This window comes from Siphateles boraxobius, unplaced genomic scaffold, assembly GCF_051911475.1.
Source record: "Siphateles boraxobius isolate OS27281-9 unplaced genomic scaffold, OSU_SipBor_1 26, whole genome shotgun sequence".
NCBI classification, from domain to species: domain Eukaryota; kingdom Metazoa; phylum Chordata; class Actinopteri; order Cypriniformes; family Leuciscidae; genus Siphateles; species Siphateles boraxobius.
This window is the reverse complement of record NW_027508876.1, coordinates 12149446-12174386: the sequence shown is the minus strand read 5'-3', so window position 1 is coordinate 12174386 and position 24941 is coordinate 12149446. Positions and strand designations below refer to the sequence as shown.

The window sequence follows — 24941 nt, the reverse complement described above, 5'->3', positions numbered from 1 at the left end:
TCAAATTTCTCGGTTATTAACCGTAGATCTCTATTAGATCAACCAAACAGTGCTGACGTGGAAACCAGGAGAAATATTGTGCCATGAATGAACTAGTTATAGGCTTTAAGTCCACAAATCAGCAACATTCACCATGGATTTAATGGAGAAACACTAACTGTAACCATGGAAGTTTGCCAGGAATAGTAAAATGCTTTCAAGTATGTCACACATCTTTTTCCAGCACTTCAAAACTCAAATATTATTATATATGTTATTTTTAATGTGATGACCAAAACATTATTTGTTCATCCTTCAAAGATTACCCCCATTTATAAAACTAAAAGTTTCAAGATGTAAGAAAACTCACACTTAATTAAAAAAAAAAAAAAATATATATATATATATATATATATATATATATATATATATATATATATATTATTAAAATATATATTTTTAAAAAATCAAGAAAATTTCTCTAGCATTTCTTTCTTTTTGCTGTATCGAAAATAGGGTTGGGTATCGGTTTTGTTTTATCCGATACCAGTGCCTACTCGGTATTTTTTAAACGGTTCCGGTGCTTAAACGGTTCTTGAAACGGTTCTTAAGCAAACGAAACCGCACACACTTTGTCAAACAGTAATACCCTTTTATTTACAGGGCCAAACTGGACACAATATTAACTTAAATCTTTAAACAATATAAATACAAGTAACATATGGTAATAATAAATAAACCAATATAAAATAAAAATTCACATTTACATAATATCAAATAAAACAATATTGTATCAAACAATGTAATAATACTGGAGATTAATAGAGATTTCAACCAGGGTAATCTAATCTTGACATGGCTCCAGGTTCCCATGTTTTGTCTGCTTGAACCAGTCATGTAAGTTATCTGGTGGTTGTACTAGTTACAGCAGCGCTTAGCTTGGCGAGTTTGGTATTTCGTTCCCACTGCATCTTAGCTACGCTGCATTGAGTGAACCCATGAAAGAGAACGTCTCTGGTTACTGTATGTTCTCTGAATAGGGAACGAGACGCTGCGTTCGCTGCCAAGATCCTCGCGCTGCCGACAAGCTTCCTTTTTCGGCAGAGAAATTTGAGGAGCAGATGATGCGCGCGCTAATATAATATGACGACGTAAGAGCGTCGAGGCGGCGCCCGCGCCATCAGTCAATGCATTGGCGTGATTCACACCCAGAGGGCGTTCTGACACGTAATTTTACAGGTGAAATTAGGGCTGGGCGATATGGACCAAAAGTCATATCCCGATATATTTTGGCTGAATATCGATATACGATTTATATATACCGATATTTTTTTCGCAAAGTGAGAGCAAATGTTCAGTCAAAGTCAAAGCCAAATATAGTCTTCACTGTATAAATTATACATTGATTCGTATTAAAGCTACTATTAAAGTTCTCAGTCAAGAGCAGTGAGTGATTTCCTCTGTGTTTTTGTTGTTTTATTAACATTAAATAGATAGTTCTCCCAAAAATTTTAATTGTCATCATTTACTCTCTCAAGTTGTTTTAAACCTGAATAAGTTTCTTTGTTCTGTTGAAGATAATTGGAAGAATGTGGGTAACCAAACAGTTGATGTACCCCAGTGATTTCCATAGTATATTTTCCCAATGGAAGTCAATGGGGACCCACATTCTTCAAAATATCTTATTTTGTGTTCAGCACAAGAAATAAATTAATACAGGTTTGGAACAACATTACAGTGCATAAATAATGACCGAATTTTTATTTTTGGGCGAACTATACCTTTAAGGACAAGCAGCTGCATGTTTACTACTAGGGCTACTGTCTCTTTAAGACCTGTACGCGACGCGTCTATACACGCATTTGGCAAGCAGATTTCTCTCAATTTTCTCGGTTTGCTTTCAGTTTAGACATAAACAACTTTCCTTATGTAAACTTGTGTGTTTTTGAGAGTATTAGCAAAATAAGACTCGAAAGATAACTTAGTCCAGTAACCAGGCGCTGTTTGTTAGACAGGCTTTTAGTGCATGTGCGGGTGCATGTGGGTGTTCGCGCTCAGTAAAGCGCATGTTAGAACAGCGCATCAGCAGTGAATGACATGTTTAACCGGCAAGGCTTTAAAGCAAATGCAAATAATGAACTTTTGTGAACTCACTGAGCTGATGTGTCCCTGTTCCTCTGTGTTAATATTTGATGTGAGTATTTGTCGCGTTGTACACTAATGCTGTTGAGACGGAGGCGCCAGAACTGCTACTGATAGAATGCACAATATACTATATATTTCTACAAAAGCAGTCAGCAGCTTGCTTGGAGCAAGGATCATAGCGCAAATTTGAACTATATCGATATATGCGATATGGTCTAATTCCATATCACATTTAAAAATATATCGATATATTTTTTATATCGATATATCGCCCAGCCCTAGGTGAAATGCAGCCAAACCTTGGAGCGTTTTGTCTTCGGCATCTTCATTAATCCCCTCGCTATCAGCAGACGTTCCGGGAGTCTCCCGCATATTGATAACGGCTCCCTGATGCCCGCAAATTAGTTCAAATCACCCGCAATCTAGAGCGAGCGAGCAAGAGCGCGCATGCGAGACAGAACAGACTGTCCTCCAAACCGTATAATGCGCGCACGGCGGACAGGGAGAGAGCGAGAGACCTTGCGTGTGTGCGCCACATGACACAGAGAGTCAGGCACCGAAACAGGCACTGAAATTTTCGTTCTTATTCGGTCTGGTTACTACCGTTTACGTCGGAACCGGTTCCCTATTGGCACCGCGTTTCGGTACCCAACCCTAATCGAAAATCCAACGAACCGGACTGTGAATTGTGTGAACCGTTACACCCCTAATAATCAATGAAGTGGTCTATGCTGTGCAATGAATCTCTTATTGACAATGTGTTATACTTTTTTTGATTATAATTAGTAAAGATTCGAAAGCACGCTGGAGTTGTTGAGCGGATTCGGACTAACTTAAATAGATTTGATTGCGTTTACATGTTCATAAGATATGTCTGTGACTGTGAGGCTTCAAAGCTCAATGCAAATTGAAATTGAAACCTTTGACACTCTTCATCTTTCACACAAACACACAAGGGAGCGTTTTAAAGCAGCCGGCTATCAGCGGGTACTGGTCCTGCAGAACCGCAGGTTCAAATAAACAAATTAATCAAATAAACCTGGTGGGACAAAGATTCATTTTGGCAGCCGCAAAAATATTTTCAATGCAGAAAAAAAGCCTGTGTGTTGTTGAAGATGGTCATCTCTACTTACTTTAAAAGGGAAGTGGTGATTAAAGTGGTATTTCATCACTCTGTGTTCAAGAACAGCTTCCTGTCTTCCACATATATGCAGAAGTGTTACAATTGCATGCTGCTAAATGTTATAAAGATGCCATGATGCTTCTAGTGTGACACGTGTTGACATTATCCACCCTCTTAAAACCCACATATATGGTCAATATTTTAGATGGTTTGCATCGCCCAAATCGTGTCTAGAATATCTAGTTAAACAGGCAGAAAGCAGGTGTTCAAAGGAATCTTAGCACAGCTATGACTGACTCAATAGGCTATTTTAAGAATTATTTTAAATAACAACGGACTATGCCAAACAAGAACACAACTACAGAGAAGCAAGTTAAAGTAAAGGTAAGTAAGAATCCATCCAAGCAAACTTTTCCTGCTTTTAAATTACAGAATGTCACAAAATGAGATCATACTTAAAGCTGCCGTCGGCAACATTTTTTTGATCATATTCAGTGAAATCGACACTATAATCCGACAGAACAACATAAATAAAGTGGTTTTAGAAAAAAACCCGAGCTTCTAACTCCACCTGGAGCATGTTATTTGTTTTGCAAAAATCCACCGCTCCCGGATCATCGGGTCCAATCAGCGCAGGGGGTGTGAGATCTGACTGTCAATCACAGGTCGTGCACACACCACCCTTCGCGCACGTTACAATCACATGCACTCGCCTGAAGTTCGCGCAGTAACGAAGAGTGATGGCGGAAAAGATTCCAATTCCTCGATTAACCTTAAGAGCTAGGAGGTCAAAAACAACACAGGAAAAGAGAACACCTGCTGAAAAGAAAGAAAGTGACCGTGCCCGTAATAAAGCCAGGATCAACATCGGATCTCCATTTGAAAGGTGGAGAGATTTACGTGATTTAATTGGGTTCAAGCTGGATGCAGAGCTTGCAACATTTCTTCTCGACAGGTAATTGTGCTTTATCAACCAGTTACTTTATTTCTTAGTGTTATGTTAGTAATCTAAGTGTGTTTGCCAAATGTGTTGGTATGGACAGCTAACCTAAGCACTTGTTGGGCAGTTTCTTTGCTTTGTTTGCACTGAAATCCGTGTGAACGTAACGTTAGGTGGATAAACATGTCCAGATGAAGGTATAAAGTTCGGCTTTTTGGAAGAATGAATGCTACTCGATCTTTCTTACAAGAGTGAGAACAGTAGTAAAGCTACTGTTATTGTATGTGCTATCTGACTAGCTCTGTTATAAAGCAATAGAACAATGTACAATGACCATGTCTGCCGCATACACCATACAGTAATAATCGTGTTTCAGCCAGACGATGGTGTTTATTTACGTTTAATTGGTGGGTAATCCATTTCGTAACAATCTACCATCTGAAGCAGCTAGATCATACCATCCATGGTGTTGATGGATGCTGATGAGACGGGCGTGTTCACAGAAAATCTGGTGCACATGCACTGACGAGCACAAACTCGGTGGGAGAGTATGAGAGTTGTAAACATTCAAAATTTCGCCTACCGTATTTTCCGGACTATAAGTCGCACTTTTTTTCATACCTTGGCTGGTCCTGCGACTTATAGTCAGGTGCGACTTATATATCAAAATTACCAAGATTTACTCGTCACAGGATCGCTGACGGCCCCAGATTATTATTTGCGAGATTTTGATGTATTTGTGGTATGACGTGAATGCATCATTTGCCGAAATTGGGGGTGACATTACCGTCTACAGCCACGAGAGAGCGCTCTATGCGCTCTAGACTACAGCTAGTTTTACCGCTGAAAAAATCTCTCTTCAGTGATGTGGAATAAGATCGCGGGAGCTTGGTGAAATTGCTTTACCGATAACTGTTGGACTCGCTTCGCTGTCTTATGTTTTTTTGTTTTGTTTTTTATCCTATTCAGCCTCTCAGGTATGTTCTTTATGCTATTTTGTAGCTAACTGTTGATGTGTTACGTTAACAACATACCGGAAACATATTCAGCCTGTTGTTCTTTGTGCTATTGTGTGTAGCTGAATAACTAAAATGCCTTCTGTTTTAATGAATTAAAGTCTGTTTAAATAACTTTTTCTTGGTCTTGGATTTTGTTAAATAAATTTCTAAATAAATGCGACTTATAGTCCAGTGCGACTTATATATGTTTTTTTCCTCGTCATGAGGCATTTTTGGGCTGATGCGACTTATACTCCGGAGCGACTTATAGTCCGGAAAATACGGTAAGTCCACTCAATCTGCCAGACTTGCCGACTGCAGCTTTAAGGGTGTCTTATGAAAAGGGAGTAGCTCCTGAATCCCAACAAAACCTCGATATGCATTTTAAAGTGATTCATGCACAAACACATGCTCTCAGGGGCCTTTTACCATAAATTAAACTCAACCATTCTATACATCAGTTGCTTGTTATGAATTACAAAAACATCCATATCCATCCAATATATGACTCTCAAAGCTGGCATAGAATTTAAACTGTTGTACACCCACTGAATCATCCGTGGAATCAGAAGCCAGACCAGCTGGCTGAACAAAACTGCAGCCCACAATGCAGACTGTTGCTCACTGCCTCTCAGATTTTAATATCCACTGAAAATATGCAACATATTTAATGAACTGTAAAAAAAGAGATTAAATGTACTAAAGCAAAATAGCAATGAAAACAAATATGATGTACCAATGTAAAGCGATGCATGTATACATACAAATGCAAAGAACCATTGCAAACAGATTAAAAAAATACCAATATTAACTGACACAATGCTCCAATATGATGCAATAAGTACAAAAGTAAAAAGATGCAGTAATGGCAATGCAATAATTTACAAATGCACTACCTCAAAGTACCAAAAACGAAATGTCGGCAATATAGGCTACTACTGATACAATGTACAATGTAAACAGATGTAATAAACTAATATGCAGATGCAATGTATTAAGCGCCAAAGTAAAGAGCTTAAATATATTGATATATTGAGAAACTCAAAGAAACCGTAAACACACGTAATGGACCAATTAAAAATAGCAAAGTTAATAAATGCAATGAACTAATGTAAAGAAATGCTACTAAAAACAGATCCAATACAGTAATGCGCCATCACTGTAAAAAGATGCAGTTGACAAATGCAAGATGCAATGAACAGATGCAAAAGACAAATGCGAACAGTAGTGCACTAATCAAAACAGATATTATGTAGGCCTATGCACCTCTGTAAAGAGGTGCAGTAAAATAACATGTATTAACGCAATGTATTAGTAAATAAATGCAAAGCACGAACATAAACAGATGCACAAAAAATACTGCAACGTAAAGAGGTAGGCTACTAATAGAAACAGACGCAACAAAGTAGCAGTGTAAACAGATGCAATCCACTAATGCATTGCAGCAGGAGAAAAGCAGTTTCGTACCTCCTCCAACACGCCAACTGTATTCCTGCAGCTCTGCAAGCGGGTGGTGAAGCTGGATGTAGTGGGAGAGTTGTAATCCTCTGTTGTTTCCGACAGAAACTCCGACACCGATATTTGATCCGGCATCCTAAAGCGTGGGTTCGTCCAGAGAATAGATAGAAATGGGTGTTCAGACGACCGAAAGCATTAAAAGGAGAAAAACAAACGAACTTCCGAGGCCGTAGAGATGTTGAGCTAACGGTGCGCGAGATGTCTACTGCAGCAGCACGCACAAAACAAACTAACGTTACTAGCACGCGCTAAGCGATTCTCCCTCCGGAAAACAAAACGACCTGTTATATTTGGGTTCGGTCGCTCCCCCTGGGACTGGGATAGCACGCTGTCTCGCCCCTTACCCCTCGAACATGAAGCTCGGAGTTGATCTGAGTTGTTTAGTTGCGATTCCAACAGCACGCGCCATGAAATGATGCCCACATAACGTTCCCCTCCGTGATGTTTAAGACAAACACTGCTGTTATAGCGTCGAATTATTTTGCAGTGCATAGGTGTCTATGAATGCAATCATACTCCGCTGTTTGTCAAACGCCTGCCTGATCGCTTCATGCACTCAGATCGTGTGAAATGCGCAACGCGGAGTGTGTGACATCCGCGCGCGCGCGCACACACACACACACACACACACACACTCACTCGCGCGCTCTGCTCTACATTCGCCCACCCCTCTGCGCATGTTTCGAATCTCACTACCCACTCACATAGCCAGGCTCCGTTGGCAGCAGTCCAGTTGTTGGCATCATTTAGGTTATCTGTAAAATGTTATAAAAGTGTATGTTTCTGACATAGTCACTTGATCAATGTCACGAGAGAGTTAAAGGGAAACAACTAAAGAAGATCATTTTTAAGAATGTAGGTAACCAAACAGTTGACGGTAGCCATTTACTTTCTAGAAGGGGGAAAAAACGATGGAAGTAGTTCTATACCGTCAACTGCTTGGTAACCAACATTCTTAAAAATATCTTATTTTGTGTTAAGCAGAAGAAAGAAATGTATACAGGTTTGGAACAACTTAAGGGTGAGTAAATGATGACAGAATATTTATTTTGGGGTGAACTGTCCCTTTCTGACATTTTTATACCAAATTTTATATTTTATATCGTCAACATTCTTAAAAAGAGGCTAAACTGGCAAAGTTTTTCTAGAGTCAAGTATGTAGAAATTGTTTTTAATTAAATATATTTAAATATACTAAAAATGTGAACGGAATCCTGAATTAGATATTACGCTGTAAAAGTCATCTCATTTTAGTCATAGTCATACTAGAGTCATTCATAGCTCATTTTCTGCATAATATACAGAAAATAAAACCTGTAACACTATTACAGCAACTAGAATAAATTAATTAAAAGTAAATAAGTTTTCCAGTCTTATTTTTCAAATTTCTAGTCAAAGTTAAACAACCCTCTCTTTTTTTCAAGCACCCCCCCCCCCCCCCCCCCCTTTACAATAAACCTCCATGCAATGTGTATTTGTTATTCTTTGTTTTATGACAGAAAATTACTTTGATCTAGGCCTACTGTATCTCACTGTACATAATGACTGAAACATTACTGTAGAATCTTTTGGAAATGGAATAAAGGTGTTAGTAATATCATTGTAATAAATCATTAATTTGAGCTTTAGTTTATGTATGTTTACGTATGTATCCAGCATTGTTAATGCAAAAAGTGGGACTTCTACAGGTCAAATGGTGAAATGCATGTAAAGTTTACTCAATGCATTGTATTTTTGGCACATTCCTGTGAAAAAATGGACAGTTATCACATATTTAGAGCTACCTTTTTTATCAATATATTTAGTTTTAAGACATTTGATCGCTAATATATCTAAAAACAGAACTCCTTACCGGTTCCATATTGGTTCCTTCGAGGAAAAACTGAGGCGAGAGGATGATGATCTCATGACTTCAGCTTGTAGCTTTAATGTGGAAGAACAGAGATCATAATGGATGAGCTCTTTCTTTACAGATCTATCTTTACTTACATTCCTAACCTTATAGGCCTATATTAATTTAATTCTAAAACAAATAAATCCAACTTAAGCCACTCAAGAAAATCAGTTTTCATAATTTGCTTTATGCTCTAGATTTTTGTACTTAATATATCAATAAACTTAGTTTATGAGAACCTTTCATTCAAGCGATAGCTCAAAGAGATTTGCATGTAAAGTAGCCTACATGTAAAGTACAATAATATATGTAACCTTAACAGAAATATTAAATATGCTATAGTACTCACCAAGATTAATCCCTGAGTTCTGCTGCCATCCTCTCTTCAGTGAGTTTACTGGGTTTTGGGATATTATCTGCCCCTGCTCGGAGAGGAAGGGAGAAGCGACTATGTGTGCTGAAAAATAGCCTGTTACAATGGCTACAGGATCCAGAACCTAATGACTCAGGAACTACGGAAATCCAGGAGACCTGGGACAGGAAATGTGAGATCTGTGTAAACATGTGCCTTCTCAAGTGAAGTACCCTCACGCTCACACAGAGTGATATACCACACATGACTCTGTTGGATGGGGAGCACAGGGTCACGCTTGACTCTATGTAGAATAACAATATTAGATTCAGTATTTTTTTTAAAGTATTTCAGTTCAGATGAACTGACTCATGCTTTTGTGCCAATAGATTTTTAAAATATACTTGAACAGTTTAAGCCTTGAGGATTTGGTTCTTTCATGAAAATCATGAAGATAAATCCCATTGTGATTCACTGCACATCACATTTAGTACCTATTTTATTCTTTTCTCAAATGAAGTCACACAGCTACAGTGGTAGTTTGTCTATTTTCCATTCTGCATGTGTCATTTTCCTGTTGTTGTTGTTTTTTCAGAGGGTTACCATTTCTTTAAAAGGGAAAAACGTGATTCCAGTCAGAAAGAATTATATATAAAGCCAAGATGATAACACATGGTGTTGTGGAAATTCTTTCAACACCTTATACAACAGTTGAAGAACAAATGAAGATCTCGAAAGTTATAAGTATACGTATTTATTTCTTGCAAGAAAGGCAGTTCACACACAGACAGAGTCTGACATGAGAAGGGCAAAGTCTTCTCTTTTCACAGAGTTTATATACCCAAAAGATCACCCCTCCTCTGAAGATCTTTGGACTAAGGCCCCTGCACGTGGACAGTTTTCAGTTCCCCTACCCTTATCAATGCATCTCCACAGTCAGCACAAATGTCACTTTAAGAAACACCTAACCAAACATGTCTCGCTCTTGATGCACTCTAAATTATCTATTGCTAAGAAAAACTAATCATTCTGTCCCCTTGCACTGTCCCTTTGACCTCTTTGCAAAGAAGACACTATTGAACTATTTGCAAAGAATATTAATGCATCCTGCAACTTCCTCAACACATCTATGTTTTGTAAAACACACAAGCAGATATAAGTTTCAAAAGATACATTCAAAAGAAATTTCCATTACAATGGTCATCTAAAGAGGAACTGCTGAGGCGGGGTTCCTGGAACCTGTAATTTTCCGACAGTTTTATTGGGAAGTACCATAGTTAAAAGTAAATGTTTTGTCTGTGCTGACTCAGACAGTATAGGGGATGAGGTGGGGAGCTGGGGGTCAAAGGAGGTTGTCTCTGGATATTTTCTCTGAGCTTGGGAGTCATGTAACTAGACTAATATTCATCAAATAAGTAAATACTTGCTCATTAAAATATTGATTTGAGTCAACCAAAATAGAAATTTTCCATACATCTTATATTTTTCCATGACCAATTGAGAGATCTTTGTTGATACCTATAGACCATCAAAATCTTCTAATCGAATCGAACACAGTGTACATGGCCGTTCCGACAATTCCCTTATGGGTATACTTGAATTCCTCTTGCCAACTACTAAGCGGCTTCCCTCGTGTTTTCCGTCTATAGAATGTCTCCTCAAATCTCTGGGCAACAAAAACAATGCTGGAATGTTGAAGGAATCGTGGAATCCTTATGCTAGAGAAGCACATTATTTTATCTTATGGAAAGACAACAGTCTGCTAATTGATATTTAACATGCAACAGGGCATTCACTTGCTCTTAAGAGTTTGGAAATAAGGATTTTAAACAAATATAATATATACAATACACAAATCATAACACAAACAATGTAAAACAGAAAAACATGTTACAGTTCTGTTTGCATTTGTTTTATCTTCATTTTAACTTTTATGTAGCCCACTGATACCTTATCCTTTAGCTAAACAACTTCCGTTGTTTTCATCTTCCTATCCACTTATCCATGATTGTGATGAGGCACACATGTGCCAAACTTAAAGAATCACAAGAAACCGTTTGTTAAGTCTGTGCTTGTTTTATTCCAGTGACAGTCACATGAAAGGTGCACATTCCATGGTGACTGTTATCAGTAAGTAGAACATACAAGGTACAAGATACAAGTTAAACAAATAATGTCTTAATATTAAGATGAAACTGATGAAGCTACTGTACAAACAACTAGGCATTAAGGGAATCATAACTACACCTTTTCACCCTCAAATAGATGGTTTGGTAGAACGGTTCAATGATACATTGAAAAACATGCTTTAGAAGTTTGTTGATGAGTCTGGGAGGGATTGGGATAAATGGCTTCCTTTCCTACTCTTTGCCTATAGAAGAGTTCCTCAATGTTCAACCGGTTTCTCCCCTTTTGAACTTCTGTTTGGCAGGCAAGTTTGTGGTCCCCTGGACGTGCTCAAAGAGGGATGGACAGCAGAGGAACCAGCCCAGTGCAGTATCACTTCATATATATTATAGATGAGGGACAAGTTGGAGAACTTTAGGACTCTGGCTAAAGAGAATTTATCTGCTGCCCAGAAAAGGCAAAAGGTATGGTACGATGCACATGCCAGGGAAAGGGACTTGGAACCGGGACAGAAAGTTCTGGTACTGCTTCATCAGGTACCAGTAAATTGTTGGCCAAGTGGCAGGGTCCGTATGTCGTGACACGGAAATTTGGCCCAGTAACCTATGAGATCTTGTCCTGAAAGGAAGAAGACTAAGCAGGTCCTACATGGTAACCTTCTGAGGGAATTCAAGGAGAGGGTGTCTGATCTTAATGGTCCTGCAGATGTTAAAGAACAAGCGATGATGGTGAGGACCATAGTGGAGGAAGAGGATGAAACCGATATGGAACCAGTGCGATCACCGGAAAAGGCTCCTGGATGGTCTACACATTTGAATAACCCTCAACAACAACTAACCGAGGTACTTCAAACATTTCCCTCTCTTTTCCAGTAAAGACCCGGCCGTACCAAGATCCTCACCCACAATATCATCTTGAAAGACACTGCTCCTGTTCGACAAAAACCCTATCAAGTCTTGGAGAAGATGGTAGGACGGTTAAAGGGTGAGATCGAAGTCATGTTGGAAATGGGGATTATAGAACCGTCCAACAGTGAGTGGTCAAGTCCCATACTACTCGTCCAAAAAAGGATGGAGGAATTCGGTTCTGCACTGACTTCAGAAAACTAAACAGTCTATCATGTTTTGACTCTTACCGAATGCCTCATATTGATGAGTTGATCGAGAGACTGGGTAAAGCATCCTTTATGTCTACATTAGATCTGTGTAAAGGATATTGACAAGTGCTCCTTGATCCGTCTTGCAAGCCCTATACTGCCTTTTGATCTCCCACAGGGTTATATCAATGCACAGTTATGCCCTTTGGGTTACATGGAGCACCGGCCACGTTCCAAAGATTGATGGATCGGGTACTTGCTGGATGTGAGCAGCATGCAGCCGCATGCCTCGATGACGTGGTGGTATACAGTGGGTCTTGGCAAGAACATTTACCAAACCATAATTCTGCCCCAAACTAAGTAACGGGTGTTAGTTATCAGGATCAGTAGCCAACTGTGAACTTATTCTATCCCTGAGTTTGTTTTTGTTTTGTGAGGAGTTGTACTCTGAACAAATTCTTTTGTTAGTTTGTTTTTCCGTAGAATTTCTGAGTGAAACTTGAACTTACAAAGGACATTTTGCTTGGACTGTGTTGCATTTTTTATTTTATTCGTGGCACCCCGAATTAAATGAGAATTTTCCATGGACATTTTTGAAGCTTTTCCATTCTTTGCTGCCTGTTTAGCCAACACACTGACCATCCTCACAACAATGATGTCCACAATAATTACAAAACACTGCTATCAACATCAAACAAATGCTGAGATTTTGGCGAATCAATACACTGCAGAGAGTTATGGGTAGAGTGCATGTGCATTGATTTCAATCTACAGTGGAGTAGAAAATGTTTCTGTAATTTCAGAGGTCCGAATGGACTATAGATTTGTCTTGCTGTACTACAGGTATAGTTTATAACTGATCTTTGTATACAGCATATGGCAACTGTCACAATACACACAAAGTCTAAAGTGAAGTCTGTTCCAGACTGAGTATTTTGTCCTTTGTTTTTACTGACATATTATTTTATGTTCTGTATTTATTAACATTGCGCTTAACCATTTTATTGTTGCAAATTATATTCAGATAAATGTAGAATAAAATGCTATTAATAATCAGAAGTCCTGTCTGTGATTATAGATCATTTTAGATCATAAAATCCATGACAACATTTTGATAATTAATATCACCACCTTGTGGTTATAAGCGGTAAAGATAAAAAAACACATTTATGTTCTTGACTGACTCAATTTCTGTGATGTAAGATGATGGAAGTTATATACAATATAACAAAAAATAAGTAATTTATTTTTCTTTTGAAAAGAACTAAACTGTTTTACAGGTTGAATGGGCTCTTTTAAGGCTGTTCAAACAGTCATATTTTTTTAAAATAAAATTCCATATGGTATTTTACTTCTCATTAATGAATGAATGCACAAAAGTTTTAACGTTTTTGAATGTTACCATGTCTTACCTGCTAATTAATTTACCACATTTGTATTATTATTTTTTTTTGAAATTCTTTGAAATGTAAAATTTTTCAAGAAATATGGCAAAACAGTGTGATGCAAGAAAAGATATATTATCAATATTTATGAGAAATTTTGGTAACACTTTACAATGAGGTTTCATCTGTTAACATTAGTTGAACTAACCATGAGCAATACATTTGTAACCGTATTTTTAATCTTTAACGTTAGTTAAACAAAATATGATTTCAAACAAAATATATTAACTTTACTTTTAAAAAAAACATATAAAAGAAAAATGGTTAAACCAACTTGAATCTCCTTTTTACTCTGCAATGGGTTATTAATAAATGCAGCCCCAATGGGAAGGAAATAATGTGTATGTGTGTGTGTGTGCAAGTGTAGGAAAGAGGGTAAATTTACAGTAATTTGAGACAAATCTAACTAATATACAAAAAAGAAAAAAAGAAGCAGCAGCAGCAAACTTTCATGTGTAAAGCCACAGTTCACTTTCGGGTCAAAACGGACCCAAACGCAAAAGGTGTAACAATTTAGTTTAAATGCTTAAATCTGAAAAAATAAAATAAAAATCTGAAAAAATAAATGTGTATTTTGACAGTCTTAAACTTAAAAAGTTTAATATTAATTCTAAAAACAATGGATTTTTAAAAGATTTGTATGTACCTCTTCCATTTCAAAATGGACCCAATTGAAAAAGGAGGATATATTTTTATCATCATTAAAAAAAATAAAAAATAAAAAACACAATAGTAATAACAATATGAATTCAAAATATATAAAAAAGGAATAATTAGTAATAGTATTAGAAACATCTGTTGAGGTCAAAAATGAACCATAAAGTATTTGATTGCAGGTTAGCATTATATCCTGATGATAAGAAAAGGTCACACAGACATCTGGGAAGGAAATTTTTATGGCTGTCAGAAATGTAAACAGATCTAAAAAAAAAGGAATGCATTCACATAAATCAATTAATAGAAGTCAATCAAGTTCCATAAGAAATCATATATTCCCAAATAAAAACAGTGATGAAATTCATTCATAGTGCTAATAACAAAACAGTTAAGCAGCAACAGTTTCAGGAGGAAACCATTTGTAAAGACATTTAATCGTAAGACAGAATTTAATAGACATAATGTAATAGAATTTTTTTTTTTTAGAAAGCATCACAGCAATCCTAAAATCACAAGCAATCCTAAAACAATCAGTAACTTCTTGGTGATGAAAACATCTCATATACACTCAAATAATAAAACAGCAATAATGATATTATTAGAAAATAATATCATAATAAAATATCCATAAATATACTTTTGATAAGGAATGGGGACATACTGTATCTATAACACCAAAAACAGCAGCTATGATGTGACATAAAATGGAACACATAACATTGGTTTTTGACCATTAATAAATCCATAATAACTGTCACCAACGTAACTAACCCATGCTATATTATAGTGACTAGACTCCAATCTCTGATAACTGTATTAGTGCATTCGTTGAGGCACTTTACAAGCAATTAAGTGCAAATAATTTAAGAGTGTTTCTGTTCTACTAGACACCATTACTGTACCTCAATATTCTCTGCATCACATATCATAGTTTAAAGGGACATTTTAAAGGGATTGAGTCAGTGTGTAAATATAGTAGTGATATACTTTTAATCAGTATTGTACTACTGATTTACTAACACAAATTTGTCTTTTGATGATAGTAATTTGTGCTGCGTCTTATCCATTATATATCTAGGTTGAGAAGAATAAGCTACAGGGACAATTGCTTACTATAAATCCTACAACCCGAAGCTGCTTGGACTGGTGGACTGATATGTGGGTATTTGACTAATAATTTAAGCACTATTAAGTGCACTGAAATTGAGGTAATGAATACAGCAGTACTGGAACTGTTCACACAGCATTAGTCACTCACTCCTTCAACCAAACCTGCAGAGAAAGAAAAACAAAGAAATTACATTATTCAAATGCTATGCTGTCTCATGCAAAAAAAGTTTTCCTTATTACACTATGCATTTTCGACATTGTAACAAACAACAGCGTTGACACTATGACGTAAAAGGAAATTAATTCAAGCTTTAATTAGAACAAGGGTCCAGGAGAAGTAAACGGTGTATGCAATAAGAAAAAAAAATCCTTCAATAGACAGAACAGCACTGTGAATTATTATATGCTATGCACTCACTCTGTGGAGGATCCACATCCATGGCCCGCAGCGAGTTACAGGAGCCGTTCTGTTTGGGTCTAGCGCCAAGCTCCCTGTTCTCTTTCACTGAATTGGTGTTCAGACTCTGAGTTTGACTTTGTGTTTTAGTTTCATCTGCCTTCAGGATGAAATAACCACCTTCTTCAGCTACAATCTTCTCAACCTTCTCCATCAGCTGAGGCAGCTGCGGGTGCTCGCCAAAAATATAGTTATTGATAACGTGGTACCTCTTCTTACACTTGTCCACCACCCACTGAAGGTCACGACCTTCCCTTCGTATATGCCTTTCTATGGACTTGTCCTTCAGAATTTCTGCCCAGGTGAACACCACCAAGGTGTGCTTCCACACGTCCTCTCCGAACAGCGCCAAATTCTCCTCTATACGAGCCCGGTCGGTTTCGGTGAACATGCCCACCGGTATGACCAGCAGGAATGCGTGGGGTCCAGGTGTGCACATACTTACACCTCGGACCATCTCCTGCTGATAGTCTGCTGGTGTGGTCTGGGCTGAAAACCAGCCAGGAGTGTCTATTACTGTTACTTTGCGCCGATCCACCTCGGTTTCGCGTTTCACGGAGAATTCGGCAGCACGCTCCAGACGAAACTCTTCACGCCCCAGGATGGTGTTGCCGGTTAGGCTTTTCCCCGGCCATCTCCAGCCCAGCAGGATCAGACAGAGCTCAGGGAGACGGTTAGCCTCACGGGCGGCTGCAACCAACCGCTTCTCTTCCTCATCAGCTGTAGGGTACCAAGACATTAATATTATGAGGGTCAAAAATGGCAATTAGGGGCTGGTAAGACTATTTTAAGACAGAAGACATAAACAATAAAAATGTTTAGCTGCTATTGCTATATTGTGCAGTTTACCATGGCTTAAACATGGCTTTGTTTTGACAAATCAGCATCCAGGATTTTAAAAGTGGTTTTATGCATATTGATAACTTTTTTTATTTATTTATTTATTTTTTTTTTACAAATTTCTTTATTTCATATGGAAGCTTGTTTCTGCCATGAAAAACAAAAAATGTAATTGCGACTTTTTAATCTAACAATTCAGACTTTTTTCTCGCATTTTCAAGTTTTCATCTCACAATTATAATTTTTTCTCAGAATTGCGAGATATAAACTCCCAATTGCAAGTTATAAAGTCAGAATTATGAGACATAAACTAGCATTTCTGACTTTATAATTCGCAATTGCGAGTTTGTATCTCGCAATTCTGAGAAAAAGTCATAATTGCGAGATGTAAATTTGCATTAATGCGTGAAAAAAAATCTGAATTGTGAGAAGTTGCAATTATCTTTAAAAAAATATTCTGTGACGGAAACAAACTTCTATGAATAGCTGCCTGTACATTCTTCAGAATTTCTCCTTTCATGTTATACAGAAGAACATTTTAATCAATTAAAATAATTTTACTAAACTCGCAATTGCGAGAAATGTCATAAATGTGAGGAAAAAAAGTCATAATTGGGAGATAAAAACTCCAAATTACCTTTTTATTTTTTATTCAGTGGCGGAAACAAGCTTTCATAATTTTATGAGTTTTTAATATATATTTATTCCTCTGATGACAAAGCTGAATTTATCAGCAGCAATTACTCCAGTCTTCAGTGTGACATGATCCTTCAAAAATAATTTTAATCTAATGATGATTTGGTGCTCAATAATAATTTATTTTCATTAGCTATAAAAGTTGCTTAGTAATTTTTTTTCAGGATTCTTTAATGACAAATAATAAATAAATAAAACATTTTTATTTTACTTTACTGACACCAAACTTCTGAACGTCAATGTAGGTTTGCTTAAAATTTTAATTATTATGTATAATATATTGAAAGACATTTGGATATAATAATTCTGGGAAAACACAATAACACATACGTCAAAGCATTGCCCAGAATGGATTTTCCCAGTGATGTAAACTCTGAAAAAACAGGGTGTTTTTATCTGAAAAGTGATATTGTGACATCTAGTTTCTCCTTCAGGCTTGAGCAGGAAATAGAGGACCAAAACCTCCATATTCACCTAAACTGCCAAGCAACAATAATATTTAAAAAGCAAAACACTTATTCCTATAAAAACTCGCTATTTAGAGATTGTATGTAACTTTTAGGCTATATCGTCTTTCACCGAAAGAACTAACATTAACGGACTAAATGGTGTTTATGTGTAAGTCACTGTAAATGACTCTTTAATATTTGTTGATAAAGAATACCTCCTTTCACATGTAACTACTTTTCACATGTTTTTCGTCATGTGAGAGGGTTTGTTGTGACTTTAGTCCACCTGTGAGCGTCATACCTGTCTGAATGGGCAGCGGAAACAGTGAGACGTGTCACATTCACCCGAAACACACACGCTACAATAGAGCGCACAAACCCAAATTTAAGTATAAGTGTTGTGTTATAAGCACTGTTCAACAGTACATTTTAAAACAACTTACCAGTTGAATTTGGTATGTTTAAGCTCATGACGATGTCGTTTTTGTAACTTTAATCGTGTCAGTAATCCAGGTCAGGAGAAAAAGCGATTATTTCCTGCTTGCTTCTTGAAGGGCGCGGGAGGGAGATGTCTAATAGTCATGAACAATTCTTTTGATTCGGATCTTTTCAATGAATCGGTTGAAACATAGTTCACGGTTCTTGGTCAAACTGTTCATCAGTTGTTTTCTCGGGATGTTGCGAACAAAATATGTAAAATATGCTTATGGCTTGAATGTGTAACAACACACATCTTTTCAACACAGAGATGGAAATAGAAGTATTTTTTCAATTTGTTTAAAATAAATTACTTTAGTTGTAGCCTATGTGCCGAACTAAACTGGCACACGTGGCAGTTTACTGGATTTACTGTAGCGTTTAAGCGACCACATAATCGCGTAATTAAAAGATGATTCAAAAGAACCGATTCAGAAGGAGCCAGACTTCCCGTTACTAGCGGACAAGGTTCAGCCCATAGACTGTAAAAAAAATAGGTTCAGACCATAGATATGTAAACGTAGGAAACTATGGCAAGCCAAAGTGTTCATAAACGCCTAGTCAGGCGTCTGATTGCACACTGACCCGTCAAAAGCGTGCCTTTCGACAGCCAAACGCACGTCCCTGACGGGATTTACCATAAAAGCGCGCGTTGTTAACGTGCGCTTTGTGGTCATGGAAACGTGCGTCAGACACCTTTATAAATATATATAAATATTATATAAAATATTAAAATATTTGAAGACTAGTTATCAAAAAAAATGACAGCAATTGATAAATACCAATATATTCTTCATTTGTGATGTGGAGGCAAACTAGCCTACAACACACACTTTGATTCTTTCCGTACATTTTTATATGTGTTTTAGAGATTGAATTGAAATCAAATATTAGCATTACTGCCCTAACTATTTCTGAATAGTATGTGTACTTCATAAATATTTGGAATAGTATGGAAATATAAGGTTCAGATCACTAAAAACATGTATGGAAATCGAAATGAAGTCTGGATGTCATCTAGTGGAAAAGTTTGGTACTGCGCACAAAAAAATCTTTACTAAAGCTCATTTATTGAGACATCAACCTAAAATCTGGCCCAAAACTTGTTCAGATATGTAGCATTGGTTTTCTTGATGTTTTAGAGATAAAAATGTTTTGTAAATATATATATATAAAATGCAACAATATGTATTTTATATATTTTTTAATTTTCATACACTTCTAAACTTTTAAACTTTACTTTTACATCTTTGTTTTAATTCTTTAATAAACTGAGGAGTGTGCCCTTTTAGTAGGGCCGGGACAATTGAAACACGGGACGGATGAAACATTGAGATTTCCTTGAAAACCACTCAGGTCAAGTACGTCAAATTTCGTCAGCACGTGCAACACGCAATGCCGAAAAGACCCGCGAAAACATTTTTCTTTACGTCATGCCGTTTTAAAGTTAAAGCCGGGAAGCTGATTTTGAGCGCGGTTAGTGAATTAATTTGTTAGGTACTTTTTTTTGACTGACAAGTTGTATTTATGTTTTCATGTGCCATTGTAATTATAAAACGGAAGGTGTATTAGTACTGCAACACAAACTTAAGTGTGTAATATAAGAGTTTTTTTGTTAAAGGGCAAAACAGGTTTAACTGGCAGGAGGCGCTGTCGGGACAGTTCAAACAAGTGTTTCAACTGTCCCGACAGAACCTCCTGCCAGTTAAATCTGGTCATAGGAAAACCGCTGTTAATGTGGAAAGACTGTGTTTAAGCATTGAATGAAAAAGTGTTTTACAATAAACAATGAAAACATTGGTAATGCATAAGATGTGTTTTCGATGTTTAATAGTTATTTAACCATATGAACCTACAGAAAATGCCAAGAATAAGGAGAAAAACTACAAGGAGAGGAGAGGTTTTTGCCAGAGGTATATGAAAGGGCCTATTTAGATATAGTGTCTAGGGAGGTCAGCATTAGGTGTGCAGCTGAAATACATGGCCTCAACCATGTCACCCTGTCACGGTACGTGAAGAGGAGAGCTGAGACAACCCTGCAGCAAGTTAGGCCCCCAGGCTACTTGAACCCGAATAATAGGGTGTTCAGCCCAGAGCAGGAGGGCAAGCTACAGGCTTATCTTAAAAGAGCAACTGCAATTTACTTTGGCTTGAGCCCTAAAGAGGTCAGTGTGAAGAAAACAGGGAAACACAAAATTAAACTACATACTACTTTCACACATGAACAACAATAAATACAGAACTATATACAGTTAAATATGAATACAAATAAATACAGAACTACATACAGTTTAATATGAATACAAATAAATACAGAACTATAACTATATACAGTTAAATATGAATACAAAACACACACATATCAAGATGATTACCAAGATAAGTTATAAAAAATTTTATGTTTTATTATAAAAATGTTCCAGGAATTCAGGTACGCAGGCTTGCATACCAATTTGCAGCAAGATTTCACTGCAAATGCCCTGCCTCCTGGGAGAACAAGGAGATGGCAGGGAAGGACTGGGTCACATCATTTCTCCAGCGTGCCACCTCCTTGTCCATCCGCCGCCCCCAAGCCACCAGCATTCAGCTGGCAACTAGTTCCAATGTGAACAATTTGAACAATGTGAACTCCTTCTACCTCAATTTGCAGAAGATCCTGGACTGCCACAAATTCACGGCAAAGGTTATTTGGAACGTGGACGAGACAGGTATATTCATGAAACTCATGTTAATAAATAAATAGATAGATAAATAAATAAATACAATACATCCATAAATAAATACTAGTCTAACTATAAACGTGCTTAAGTTCATATAAAAGTTAACATATCATTTATTTTTGCAGGCATTACCACTGTGCAGGTGCCGGACAGAGTGATAGCCGCCACGGGGGAGCGGCAGGTAGGAGCAATGACTTCTGGGGAGAGGGGGACATTGGTCACCATCGCCTTCGCGGGTAACGCGCAGGGCAACCATGTCCCCCCGTTCTTCATATTCCCTATACAAAAATTCAAGGACCACTTTGTCAGGGATGGTCCTGCTGGCTCCACTGGGTCTGCAAATGGATCCGGGTGGATGCATGAGGCAGATTTTTTGCTTTTTCCTCCAGCATTTTGCCATTCACACCCGTGTGTCCAAGGAGTCTATGCTGCTTCTGTTGCTGGACAACCACCACTCCCACATTTCAGTAGCAGCAATAGACTTCTGCAGGGCACACGGGATTGTGATGTTGTCCTTCCCACCTCACTGTTCCCACCGCCTCCAGCCTCTGGATCGAAGTGTGTTTGGTCCACTCAAACACTATGTCAACACAGCTGCAGACCTGTGGATGAAAAACCATCCAGGCCAGCATATGACCATATATGATGTCCCCTCCCTGGTGGCAGCAACACTACCCCTGGCAGCAACAACATCTAACCTGGCGGCTGGGTTTTACTGCACCGGGATCTGGCCCCTGAATCCTGAGATCTTTGAAAAGGATGCCTTTGCCCCATCCTTCGTGACAGATCGTCCTCCTCAGCCACCTCCTACCCCATCACACAGTGCAGACCAGGTGCCGGAACCCTCTGCGACTTCAGGTACGATGGATGGATGGATAAATAAATGAATGCATGTTAGTAGGCCTACACAGGGGCGATTCCAGGATTTTATAAATGGGGGGGCACAGGGGGGACCAAGATCCAGTAAGGGGGGGCCCATGGGAAATCAGAAAATTCAAATGGAAATAAATACTTGTTTAGAAAATATTAAGCACGATTTAAAAAAATCTTTGTAACGCTCAGTGACCTAATATGGTATTAAATGTGGCACCGAACAAAAGCCTCAAAATCATTTTGTATTTTACATTGATTGGACCACACAGTTTTGTTCTAATAAATAAAAAAACATTGCCTAGGCATTAATTAGTCATTTAACATGGTTTATTCTCAACACAAACATTGAATGTGTGTGTGTTTGTGTGTCGGCGAACGTTATCTGCATGAAATCTGTCTTAAAGAAACCTTGGATGTCCTGTTGCGGTGTAAAAATAAGCAAAAACCCATTCAGTATAAATTACACAGAGTTGCATGTAAAGTTCTCACATTTTAATGTTTACCACGGCTCTGCTTTTTTTGGAAAAAGATCATAGTGCCTTTAGTCTTTAAAACAAAGGATAAAGTAATATGTGGGTCATTCCTGGTATGCGGTGACATTTTGGCTTTATAAGTGTTGGGAAAAAGGACATGATTTTCATGTTTTTAGCATTCTATCAAAATTTTGACATGTTTAACTATAAGGAATACATATAGGTCAAGCTCAGGGACTCTATAATAATAATTATTGGTAGATTGTTCAGACACTGTCCATAAAAATATTACACCCTGTTAGGGACATATACATAGTTATCACAACATGTTAATAATGTAAATGTTAAACAATAACTTGGCTTAAAGCTTAAATAATAAGCTTTTCTTGGATAGTATATGTCCCTTATGCCATCTTAGATATTTTTTTTCTTCTTGAAACAAGCAAAACAATTTTTGATGAATAGAATGTGTTTCACATTCCACCCTGTTAGGTTTATAGATTTAACAGGGTGGAAAATTCTGAGTTAAGTTAGCCATAGCTCTTTGAGTGATCAACATTTGGAGCTAACCTTCTACAGATGAACAGAACTTTTATAACTATGTCAGATTTCTTTTTACATTTTTTTGATTGGACAAACATTCACCATAACATAGCCTAACAGGGTGGAACTTTAAGGGTGGGACAAGCAGGATAACATTTCAAAAACTAAAAACAAAGTTAGGAGTGAGAGTCGAAGCTTACCTCAGTTTGTACAGTTGAATTCCAGCAGGTAAAAGGAATGAAGTCACTTCTTGAAAACGGTCTCAATGAAATTGCAGTTGGATTTGGAAGGCAAAAAAGTACATACTAACAGGGTGGAAGATGACTTCAGGTATGCAGTAATTGAAGAAAATTTTAAGAAATAGACCTATATTTCCACATGATTTATATGTATGATTAGAGGCAATTTAGCCTAGTCTATAACATAATTTAAAAATATTTTGAGGTTTTTGTCATATCATGGTTTCTATTTCTTGCAGAAGTTACTGTGCACTGAGGACATGATATAATTGATTGCATACATCAATTAAAATTGTGTCAAATACAAAATAGTATTTTTAATGTCTATTATCTCTGTTTAATTCGTAAAGAATACTTAAATCTATAATTTAAGCCATTTATTATAAATATGTGACTAATTATATGTGACTAGAGAAAATATGAGTAAATAAATCATTGGGACAGGAAAGTCACCGCATACCAGGAATGACCCATGTATCTATTTTATATTTATATAGACGCGCTGCCGCGGAATAACACTGATAAGTCATCTGCCGAAGTTACGTTAGCTAATCTAACTTTACTGGCTTGATCAGTCACACATGAAAGTAATCAGACCAACATATGGTGCGATATTTCAAAATATATACTGTAATTGAGAGTGTATACCATAAACAGTGACGTGTCGAGGTGTCTCTCTCTCTCTCCTACTGTTTGAAAAACGCAGACCTGTGATTGCGCTTTGCGAATCGCAAATCAAGCAGTGATTGACAGCGCTCTGATCCAATAGCGTTGGGCATTGTCAGGTTGACAGTAAATCTAGCCCAATGATGTTGGGGGGGCACCAGGGGGGGCCAATCATATTCCAGGGGGGGCCAGTGCCACCCCGTGCCCCCCTTCTAGACACGCCCCTGGGCCTACATAAAATTAACCCGTTTTTTAAAAAAAATGTCATCCTTCCGTTTGTAGACATCGACATCCTTGAAGCTGCCCAAGAATTTAGCCCGGAGGCAGTCCGTCCTTTTCCTAAGGCTGGTCCTAGGAAGGAAAACCAGAGAGGAGGGAGAAGGAGGCAAGTGAAGTTTAGTGTTTGACTTGCCTTCCTTTCCAGTCATGTGCAGCGAATTCCAAGCCTACATTAAAACATGATGCAAACACTTAGGCCTATGTAAATCAAGATAATTATTGTCAATTTCCTGTTCCAGGACAACTGCGATCCTTACAGACACCCCAGTCAAGGCGGCTTTAGAGAAGGATGAGGAGCAGCGTCTTCTGAAGAAGTCCTCTAAAGCACCAAAGAAGCGACTTTTCTCCATCCCCGCTGCCGCCGCCTCTGCTACAGTCGCCCCTACCTCCACCCCAACTGCAGTTGATCCAGCTCTGAAGAAGCGCTGTCATCCAAAGACACAACTCTTCTCCATCCCTGCCACCGCCGCCTTTGCTGCAGTCGCTCCTGTCACCACTCCTGCCACCGGAAACACTGGTTCCCAGGAGGAGGAATGTGTGGTGTGTGGCGAGGCCTTTAATTCCTCCATGCCCGGAGAAGTGTGGGTGCAGTGCCTGTTCTGCCTCCACTGGTCCCATGAGGCCTGCACCGATGGTTCAGAGCATTACATCTGTGATCATTGTGACATGAATTAAACCTGTTATTTATATATTTGTTTATATATATATATATATATATATATATATATATAGTATTATAGTTATATATATTATATATATATTATATATTGTTATTTAGCATTTATTCATAAATGTTTATTTAGCCTACTGTTCATAGATTCATATATTGTTCCATGTTATCTCTT

The 24941-nt window shown here is 37.7% G+C and overlaps 2 protein-coding genes and 1 long non-coding RNA gene across 10 annotated transcripts in view; 1 reads left to right on the top strand and 2 right to left on the bottom strand.

The window, feature by feature from the left end:
* asap1b (ArfGAP with SH3 domain, ankyrin repeat and PH domain 1b) overlaps positions 1-9078 on the bottom strand; it is a 131619-nt gene extending 122541 nt beyond the window's left edge. For 5 of the 8 annotated variants that reach the window (XM_077244340.1, XM_077244345.1, XM_077244341.1 and 2 more), the window contains exons 1-3: positions 8947-9077; positions 8556-8626; positions 6653-6779 (exon numbers count right to left, since the gene is read on the bottom strand). In XM_077244340.1, the coding sequence (XP_077100455.1) occupies positions 6653-6779; positions 8556-8611 (183 nt within the window). In that variant the 5' untranslated portion in view covers positions 8612-8626; positions 8947-9077. Of the gene's footprint in view, positions 1-6652; positions 6780-8555; positions 8627-8946 lie in introns of all 8 variants that reach the window. The other 3 variants (XM_077244343.1, XM_077244347.1, XM_077244346.1) reach the window with 2 other exon arrangements.
* A 5417-nt stretch (positions 9079-14495) lies between these two features.
* gimap4 (GTPase IMAP family member 4) lies at positions 14496-18452 on the bottom strand. The gene is made up of 3 exons (XM_077244327.1): positions 18270-18452; positions 15803-16561; positions 14496-15546 (listed from the first exon to the last, which is right to left on the bottom strand). The coding sequence occupies exons 1-3, from the start codon at positions 18295-18297 to the stop codon at positions 15521-15523; spliced, it is 813 nt and encodes a 270-aa protein (XP_077100442.1). The 5' UTR covers positions 18298-18452; the 3' UTR covers positions 14496-15520.
* A 2500-nt stretch (positions 18453-20952) lies between these two features.
* Positions 20953-24198, top strand: LOC143751476 (uncharacterized). Its single transcript, XR_013207244.1, has 4 exons — positions 20953-21011; positions 21149-21240; positions 21271-21881; positions 24100-24198. It is a non-coding gene; the product is annotated as an uncharacterized LOC143751476 (long non-coding RNA).
* Positions 24199-24941: the final 743 nt, after the last annotated feature.